We start from the raw sequence: 10,337 nt of genomic DNA, 5'->3' as shown, positions 1-10,337 counted from the left end.
TTGGAATATAGAACTAGTACATTACAGTTGAAAATTTTAGTCTTGAAATCCTTGAGGAGGTCGTTTGATCATTCCAAATACCACAGTCTATGTCATTTATAGAAAATGTAACATGAAAAAGCCTTTATGATCTCTGTGTGAAATGTAATTTTAAAATGCTGAGTGGTAACTAGAAAATCATAGGTGAAAATCCAGTTAACAAACTGAACTGCGTAGTAATTCAGGTTATTAAATGCCATTACATGGAAATTATTGTTTAAATATATAAACATTAAATTCTTGCAATATAAAATAATTTTACTAACTCGATATCTCTTTCTGTATAAATCTGTAATAGCATTTTAGTCTTCACTTAGCTGGCCGAAGGTGACTTAGCTTCACAAGTATCCCATGACCTATATAACTGGCAGAGAACACTAAGGTAATTTTACTGCAGCCTGGATGGCATAATTCTTAAAGTACTAATCAGGTACAACACAGGTGAGAACATGATAATTCCTTGCTGTAGAAAACATGCATTGACAAAGATGTATAAGGGTTAATTGAAGAGATCTAATTGGAAATCTAACATATATACTGGAAGATGTATATTGGAAATCATATAATTGAGAATCTAACATTTTATTAAATTCATGAAAGAAAAGTGATTAAAATGCAGCAAAAAAAAATAGATGTTCCCCTATGAAAACTAAAATTAATGAATATTATCATTTCCCTAATTCATAATTATTCAGATATACCTTTTTAACAAAAAATTAGGAGAGGTGGATTGTGAGTAGCTCTCAGTATGCAAATGTTTTATATTGTGGTTTGGGCTGAAGCCTCAAGTTATGATAGCAGAGGGTTAGGAAAATGACCCTTTATATTTAATTTTCTTCCAGGAATATTAATAAGATCTCTAATAGTAGTTCTCATTCAAGAGTTTAGCAGTTGAAATATAATAGGGCAAACAAGTTTCAACTATTCTAGCTTTAAGAGGTAAAACTATTATGATTAAAGAATCCCACTAATTTATACATGCCAAATAAACACCCATAAGATGGAATGCACTGAAGTCAGTAGCTCTATTTCTATATTATACTCAATGGCCTTTGAAAAGAATCTACATGTGCTTCGTTTTGGGGCTTTGACCTGTGGTTTCTGTTAATTGAAGTCTCATGGTCATAAATTTTTATAATGTGATGATATTTGTCTCTTCCTTAACTTTCATCTGTGTTCATACTAAGATTTCATTTATGAGCATAGCATAATAATGGGTCCTGACTACAAGCAAAGCTACCCCTTAGCAAACAGAAACAATTCCACTTAGTGATAATGTTAATTATGACTAAGCTATGTGTTGTGACTTTGAAATGACTACGGTATGATTAGAATAAGAGTGTGAGATAACTGATGCTTACAAAATGAACTGGAAAGTGGCTGTGCTGCTATGTTTATTGTAAATGTATCAGAATGATGGTTCATTTACTATTTTAAACTAGTTCAGAGCATAAAATATGTGGCAATTGGAACAATGCACTAGCTCTAATTGTAGATTTTGTGAATGGCAAAATGATCATTCACTGTGGTAAAATAAAAGAATCTTCCTTTAACTCACTCTCATTATTGTATGAGGTAATATTTTTCTTTTGACTTTTTAGCTACTTAAGCAGTCCTTTTTATTCTTAGATTTTGTATATTCTAATCATACAAAATACTACCATAAGAGTTGTTTAGTCATTTTAAAACAGTATCAACCTATGGTCTGCTAGAAACCTGTTTTATATTTCACATAGAAGGGATTCATGTATTTTACAGTGGGCTTTGAGGCACTGCACTTTTACTGTGTATATTCACCTGAGGAAAAGTTCGAAAAAAATCCTTACATTTCCATAGATGTGGAAAAATTGCAATGTCAAATGAATTGGTTAAATAATGGAATTATGTATACAATATCTAAGTTTGGTAGGTTTGCTTAGTGATTTTTTTTTACTTTTAAATATCTAAAAATAAGTGTTCATATTTAAAAAGGAAAGCCATTGTATTCAAAAACAAAAGGTGTTCCTGAACACGCCATCACAGTGCATAACTACATGAAAGAGCCTTCAAGGCATCTTCAGCCCAATACAGAATGGGAAACACGGAGGTTTAAAATAAATGCCCTTTATCCTCCCTGTAAGTTAGAACAAGTTATTCAATCATGCATTAAGACCTTCTCAGACAACCTTTATAGGTCATGCAAAAAAAATTATTTTTTTTGTTCCAAGTGAAGTTACTATTATTAATGCTTCTAACTTTACTCAGGCATCTGGCGTCGTAGGTACCGCCCATAAAACAAACCTTCGTGGTTTACTGATTTTAAAAGATCAATCAAATATAGATAGTGCTTTCGGGGCCAATATTTAAGGAAAAAGGGTAATCCTTTCGAGAGTCATTCTATCCGGCTCTTGCGTGAAAATGAGAAACGCGTGAGGATACTCGACGGAACAGCAGTCAGAGAAATGAATTGCACAGGGAAAGACAAGTACTACATGCCAAGTTGGAATCAGCAGACAGTGTAAGGGGAAAGGAAACGTTCTACAGCTTGAGGAGCAGCTGGACAGGACTCCTTCCAGCCTCTCCCGAGCAAAGTTTGCAGTCAGGTGAGGTGAAGCGGCTTTTGCCGCAGCCGCGCGTTCGGGCGAGCTCGGGTTCACAGGTATGGGGCGCGGCGGAAGCAGAAGTGCAAGGACAGCCTGGATCGGCCGCCGCGGCCCGTCCTGCTACTGGAGACAAGACTTCGCCCCGCTAAGCAGACTGGCCTAGGGCTGACTAGGGTGACTAGGGGATCCCAGAGGCTATTTTCCCTTTCTCCCGGCAGCTTCCGTCACCCTGCACGTAAGGAGTGCTCAGATTAATTTTCTTTCCGGTCTTGATTGAGATTCGAATATCCTCTGTCCCGACCTTTCCTATCCGCCCTCTCTGCCCTTCTTGCCAATGTCCTCGCCAGCAAAAGCCTCTAGTTGCGGCACCGGGAATGTAGCCCGTTTAACGCGCTCCGGGGATCTGCTGGGCCGTGCTCTCCTCCGAGGGCCGACAGTGTGTCTCGGACCCCGGGTGGACTCTCCCATCTGTGCATTCTGGTCCCTCCATTTAGCAAAGAGAAGTGTGGAACCTGCGCCGGCAGCTGAGCCGCCTCGGCATTCCCCAACCGCCCGCAACGGTGCCCGAGGCTGCCGGATCCGCGCCCGCACGCCCGGCCGGCCTCCCGCGCCCCCTGCTCGTGCGACCGCCGGGTCTCGGCCGCTCGCCGCCCCGTGCCGTCCGGAGGAGCCGCCAGCCCCTCAGCGCCCGTGAGAGCCGCGTCCGCGGGGGCCTGGGGAGCGTCGCCTTTTCCCTCCCGGGCCGGACCCTGCTGGGCATGCTCAGTGCACCTCCTGGAACCCGGCTCTCCCGGGGCCAGGATCGGATCTCCGGGTTTTCGCGGCTGCCGAAGGGGCGCTGGGGAGGAGAGGCTGGCAGATAGTCAGCGCCTTCTTCCACGCCCAGCTGCGGCCGCCCGCACCGCAAGATACGGGCCAATCAGGGGCCGGGGGCGGGGCTTATGCCGTCACGCCCTCCCTCTGGGCTTATTGAGAGTTCTATCAAGAAATTCAGTTCAGAGAGAGGAGAGAAGGAGAGAGGGGCAAAGGAGAAGGGAGAGAGGGAGAGCGTGCCAGACAGGAAGGAGCGCCCTAGAGTCTCCGAAGCACGAAAGAGATAACCAATTAGGAATTTTTCGGGCAACTGGCACCCACCCCGAGAGCAGCCAGAGACTCACCATCACCCCAACTCTGACGTTTCCTACAAGAAGTTAGAGACTTAAGCAGTACTGACATCGGAGGGAAATGGTATGTTTGATGCTGTGGAAAATACCCCGGAGCTGAAGAAGTGCAACTGGATGTTGTGTGTGCGTTAAATACCAGAAGAGCTCAGACCCCGTGGGTAATAGAGACGAAATGTGGAGAGAATGACTAACGACAAATCTGTGAATTTGTTCTCTGGAGTTGCTAATTTGCCAGCCCGAAGCAACACATTTTACAAGGAGGAAACGTTTTGCTGCTTCTGATTTCTTCCCAAACTGGTGCTACCAGATGCATGGCTTTCTATGTGCTGAAACAGCTCATTTCTAACTGCAGCATACCGGGAAAGGGGAAAGGTTGAGGCAACGAACGTAAGTATAAAGTTTCACATGCACAATTGTAAATTTTGTGTTTAGATATGTCCTCGGTGTAGACGAGGGATGTTTGTTATTGGGTAGACGGTTGGGGCAGAGCTCACCTACTAGGCTGTATCTGCATCCCTACCTGCATCACTCTGCCGGAACTAATCGCGGGCATCAGCTACCGTGCAGCCTAATGCAGATAAGATTAGAGCCTGGGTACTGACCAGTTCTACTCAAGTAGGTAGCTGCCTGGAGCCTTGCACCCGTTTAAATTGCAGTTAGGAGGGCATCTAAGCAGAAGGCTTTTTACCTGCGTTATTGAGTTGCAGTATTTACGTGTGGCAGATGTTACTAATACTACAACCGGAGATCGGGGTTAAGAAACTGCATTTTTCCCCCTCTTTTATGCTCAGTAGAAAATATTGTGCTGTTACATGGAAATGTTAGCTGCGTTTCACTTATATCTTGGCACTCTCTTCCACCTCTAGGATAAGGAATCCTATGTTATTATATATATTCTAAAAGTTTTAATGTGTTTCTTAATTCTAATGGTGATAATTTGGCAACATGGAGAAATGAGAGCAAGGTCTGGGTAAGAAACTGAAGGTCTTGGTATTGTGCTTTTAGGCAATGAGGTTATACAGTGGCCAGAGACTTGCTTCTGATACTGCAGCAGCATGTCCGGATGCTTGCTTCCCAGTAAAATTGTATTTAGAAGGCAGTTGAAGAACTGGGAGGAAAGAAAAAAGATAGTCTTTTTATAAGAAAGAGATGACTCAGTGTGGCAGAGAAGAAAACACATCACGTATGACATGTGAGAAAGCAGTTAGCAGGAACCATAGCTAAATAGTTAGTGTTTTTCACTGGCTCCCAAAAAAACTAAGGGAGGTGGGTTAGAAGCCAGGAGGCGGGTAAGATGGGGAGGGGGGGGCGGATGGAGGGAGATGGGGAGGTGGGGGCATGGTGGTGGTGGAGGGGAAGAGGAGAACAAGAACGCATGTTTTGAATTAAACAGTGTCCTGAAAACAGTGTGGGTGAATACAGGTAAAAATAGCAGCTGTCTTTAATTCAGAAGTAGATAATTTCATTTTCTCTGGGCAAATGCAACAAGCAGGGGATATTTTGTATTTTTATCCACAGAGTTAAGTTGCAAACAGTGGCAGAACAAACTGCCATGTTTACTAATATGCAGTGGGGAAATGTGTTGTGATATTTCGTGACTGTGTGCTTTTGTTTACTGAAGAATAATGTTGTCTATATGATTGTGTTGACAGTGGCTGTCTCCAAATAAGTCATGAGATGTAATGCATCCTCCAGCCCATGCACGCTTCCTCTTGCAATTCGTGCATCATTCCTCAGTGGAAACCTTTAAACCCTAAAATCCAGGAAAAGAAAATAAATACATTATCATGGACCTGAGGGATTTTTACCTGTTGGCTGCTCTGATTGCCTGTTTAAGGCTGGATTCCGCAATAGCTCAAGAACTTATTTACACTATTAGAGAGGAATTGCCTGAAAATGTGCCCATAGGAAACATACCAAAGGATCTGAACATTTCTCACATCAATGCTGCCACAGGGACCAGCGCCAGCCTTGTCTACAGACTGGTTTCTAAAGCTGGGGATGCCCCTTTGGTGAAAGTATCCAGTAGCACTGGCGAAATTTTCACAACCTCCAATAGAATAGACAGAGAAAAACTCTGTGCTGGAGCCTCTTACGATGAGGAGAATGAGTGTTTCTTTGAACTTGAGGTGGTGATCCTCCCCAATGATTTTTTCAGGCTGATCAAAATTAAAATAATTGTCAAGGATACCAATGATAATGCCCCCATGTTTCCATCTCCTGTCATCAATATTTCCATCCCAGAAAACACTTTGATCAACAGTCGCTTTCCAATTCCATCAGCAACAGATCCTGACACAGGCTTCAATGGTGTACAGCATTATGAATTGTTAAATGGGCAGAGTGTTTTTGGACTGGATATCGTGGAAACTCCGGAAGGAGAGAAGTGGCCGCAATTGATTGTTCAGCAAAACTTGGACAGAGAACAGAAAGATACCTATGTGATGAAAATCAAAGTAGAGGATGGAGGCACTCCACAGAAATCCAGCACAGCCATACTGCAGGTCACAGTAAGTGATGTAAATGACAACAGGCCGGTGTTTAAAGAGGGTCAAGTGGAGGTGCATATTCCAGAGAATGCTCCCGTAGGCACCTCTGTAATTCAGCTCCATGCCACTGATGCAGATATAGGCAGTAATGCTGAAATCCGGTACGTTTTTGGTGCCCAGGTCGCCCCTGCAACCAAAAGACTCTTTGCTTTAAATAATACTACTGGGTTGATTACAGTTCAGAGGTCCTTAGATCGAGAGGAGACAGCCATTCACAAAGTGACAGTGCTGGCTAGTGATGGCAGCTCCACTCCCGCTCGAGCAACGGTTACCATCAATGTCACTGATGTAAATGATAACCCTCCAAACATAGACCTCAGGTACATTATAAGTCCCATCAATGGCACAGTGTATTTGTCTGAGAAAGATCCTGTCAATACAAAGATTGCCCTAATTACAGTTTCAGATAAGGACACAGATGTGAATGGCAAAGTGATCTGTTTTATTGAAAGAGAGGTCCCGTTTCATTTGAAGGCAGTATACGACAACCAATATTTGTTAGAGACGTCCTCTTTGTTGGACTATGAGGGCACCAAAGAATTCAGCTTTAAAATTGTTGCCTCTGATTCTGGGAAGCCCAGTTTAAATCAGACTGCTCTGGTAAGGGTTAAGCTTGAGGACGAAAATGACAACCCACCAATTTTCAACCAGCCTGTAATTGAGCTGTCAGTTGCTGAAAACAACCGTCGTGGGTTGTACTTAACAACTATTAGTGCCACAGATGAGGACAGTGGGAAAAATGCAGATATTGTTTATCAGCTCGGACCGAATGCCTCCTTCTTTGATCTGGACCGAAAGACAGGAGTTTTGACAGCCTCCAGAGTCTTTGACAGAGAAGAACAAGAAAGATTCATTTTTACAGTAACTGCCAGGGACAATGGGACCCCTCCCCTCCAAAGCCAAGCGGCTGTGATAGTTACTGTTCTGGATGAAAATGACAATAGCCCCAAGTTTACTCATAATCATTTTCAATTTTTTGTGTCTGAGAATCTGCCAAAGTATAGTACTGTGGGGGTAATCACAGTGACAGATGCAGATGCTGGAGAGAATAAAGCTGTGACTCTTTCCATTCTAAATGACAATGATAATTTTGTGTTGGATCCCTATTCTGGAGTCATAAAGTCAAATGTCTCATTTGACAGAGAGCAGCAGAGTTCCTACACTTTCGATGTCAAAGCCACTGATAGGGGGCAACCACCCCGTTCCTCTACTGCAAAAGTAACTATAAATGTCATGGATGTCAATGACAATAGTCCAGTTGTCATTTCGCCACCTTCTAATACTTCTTTTAAGTTGGTGCCTCTCTCAGCCATTCCTGGCTCCGTGATAGCAGAAGTTTTTGCCGTGGATATTGACACTGGGATGAATGCTGAACTTAAGTATACAATTGTGAGTGGGAACAACAAAGGCCTGTTTCGGATTGATCCAGTAACAGGTAACATCACTCTGGAAGAAAAACCAGCACCTACTGATGTGGGCTTGCACCGATTGGTGGTCAACATAAGTGACCTGGGATACCCTAAGTCTCTGCACACACTTGTGCTTGTTTTTCTTTATGTTAATGACACTGCTGGCAATGCCTCCTATATCTATGACTTGATTCGCAGGACTATGGAGACCCCATTGGACAGGAACATAGGTGATAGCAGCCAACCCTATCAAAACGAGGACTATCTCACCATCATGATCGCCATTGTCGCAGGTGCCATGGTGGTCATCGTCGTGATCTTCGTCACCGTTCTGGTGCGCTGTCGCCATGCATCAAGATTCAAAGCAGCTCAGAGAAGCAAGCAAGGTGCCGAATGGATGTCCCCAAACCAGGAGAACAAACAAAACAAGAAAAAGAAAAGGAAGAAAAGAAAGTCTCCCAAGAGCTCTCTTTTGAACTTTGTTACCATCGAAGAGTCCAAACCTGATGATGCAGTTCACGAACCCATCAATGGGACAATAAGCCTGCCGGCTGAGCTGGAGGAGCAAAGCATAGGTAGATTTGACTGGGGTCCGGCACCTCCAACCACCTTCAAGCCGAACAGCCCTGACCTGGCCAAGCACTACAAATCCGCTTCTCCACAGCCCGCTTTCCATCTTAAACCAGACACTCCGGTTTCCGTGAAAAAGCATCACGTGATCCAGGAGCTCCCGTTGGACAACACCTTTGTCGGGGGTTGTGACACCCTTTCCAAACGCTCTTCCACTAGTTCAGATCACTTCAGTGCCTCAGAGTGCAGTTCCCAAGGAGGCTTCAAGACAAAGGGCCCCTTACACACCAGACAGGTAAATGAGCACTTTTACTGGTCTATAAGTACTGCATACAAGTGCCCAGTCAACCAGTATTAACGTGCCAGTGTGTCTCTTGTTTTGGTCTAACTTTAGCTTAGTTATAAAGAGGGGAAAAAAAACTTGACCCCTTTTCTATTCCTCTGGGGCTCAGTCAAGAATTTTTAGAACAGCTTTGAAATTTCTGAGTTCTGAGAGTTATTTAAACTCCCAGTTTCCTTCAAATGGCAAAAGATGAAAAGAGGAAATTATTCCAAAATGTCCCAAGATAACGTTTGCTGAGGAAGAAAACCTGTCCTGATAGGCCAAATTCTGCTCCTGGGGTTTCCAAATTGACTGCTTCAAGATTTTCACATTACCGTTTGATCTCAAAAGTCACCTTCAAATCTCAGGTTTTAAATGATGTTTGAAGGTGTGACTATAATTATGTTACAGCTGTGGTTGCTAAAGGGGTTAATTTTTTTTTAGTCTCTAAAAAAGATAGTAGAATATTAAATGTATATCAACTGTGAAGCACATGATTGTTGATAGATTGCAACTAAGCCATATAGGAAGTCTTCTCTTTAATTTCAGATGATTTTACTGTAATATAGTAAATTGGGGGTTGAATAAAAAGGATTGCAGATTGTCCACAATGGCCAAAGTCCTCTTTCAAAAAATAAAAAAATGAAAGAAGAAGGAATACTTTCTCCCTAATAGAACTGATTTATACAGAAAAGAATGAATCCATTGTAAATATTCTCTCATCTTAGTAATGCATAAGTGATCTGTCATAACTCATTTTAAACTGTGAAATATGCCATATGAAGAGGGATTAAGAGGCTGAGAAACTCATATTTCAACCAAATCCAGAATTAGTTTTTCTTAGGTCTAATAATTCCTTGTTAATAAAGATTTAAATGCAGCGCTGTCTAATTTATTTCACTGGTGCTTGTCTGTTGCCATGAAATTTGAGTGTCAATAATAGCCTGTAGATGGCACTAGGGTATCATGGCCCTTGTGCTGGCCAGCTGCCAATCCCACAGTAGCAAGGAAAGGGAGAGGGAAAGATCAAGCTGGTACTATAGCCAAAGATACCTTTTATTTAATGATAGTTGCTCTGGAGCAACTAGCATGTCAGTTCATTTGCTTTCTCTTTTGTGATCAGCTCTCACACACCAACTTTCTAGGATTTTGTAATCCAAGTTCTATCTTTGTTGGTATTGAGTCCACCTATGGTGATGAACCATCTGAATTTGTTAAAAATAAGGAACATACAGATTTTAGAGAATCAAGTAAAGCAAAATAAATTTTCAGGATAGTATTGACAGTCATTGCTTAGTATTTGAAAAGTCAAGAGTTTTTCTTCTTTTTTTCCTGTGGTGGTGGGATGGGTGAGAATGGTCTATTGAAACTCTGTCTCTCACCATCCAATGTTTGTTGCTCTGCAGTGACTTTAAGGTTTCATGGTAGTAAGATATTTATTAAAATAATTTTGGCAGTGAATCACAGAGATTCTTTCAGAACATTAAGTATAACTCCTACGATTTTACAACTAAAATCTACATTTCTTAAAAGATTAAATATCTAGAGCATTTAGAAAGTACAAGAGCTTGAATGCACAGGATGAAAGGAATTAAAATAAGTCAGTTTGGAGGTTCTAGAGGAGAATATGAAGTTATTGGATATACATAGAATTTGGAATGAGTTATTTTCATGTTAACTTCATGAGCTTTTTAAAAGAGGTT

General features: G+C 42.1%; 1 protein-coding gene across 2 annotated transcripts in view; it reads left to right on the top strand.

Annotated features, from left to right (window-relative positions):
• The first annotated feature begins 3,613 nt into the window (after positions 1 to 3,613).
• Positions 3,614 to 10,337, top strand: part of PCDH9 (protocadherin 9) — a 978,600-nt gene continuing 971,876 nt past the window's right edge. For both annotated transcript variants that reach the window (XM_036831568.1, XM_036831567.1), the window contains exons 1-2: positions 3,614 to 4,171; positions 5,437 to 8,607. In XM_036831568.1, the coding sequence (XP_036687463.1) occupies positions 5,572 to 8,607 (3,036 nt within the window). In that variant the 5' untranslated portion in view covers positions 3,614 to 4,171; positions 5,437 to 5,571. The remainder of the gene's footprint in view (positions 4,172 to 5,436; positions 8,608 to 10,337) is intronic.

Source organism: Balaenoptera musculus, chromosome 18 (genome assembly GCF_009873245.2).
Source record: "Balaenoptera musculus isolate JJ_BM4_2016_0621 chromosome 18, mBalMus1.pri.v3, whole genome shotgun sequence".
In the NCBI taxonomy this organism is placed as follows: domain Eukaryota; kingdom Metazoa; phylum Chordata; class Mammalia; order Artiodactyla; family Balaenopteridae; genus Balaenoptera; species Balaenoptera musculus.
The sequence above is the reverse complement of the archived record's forward strand: the minus strand, read 5'-3'. Positions and strand labels throughout refer to the sequence as shown.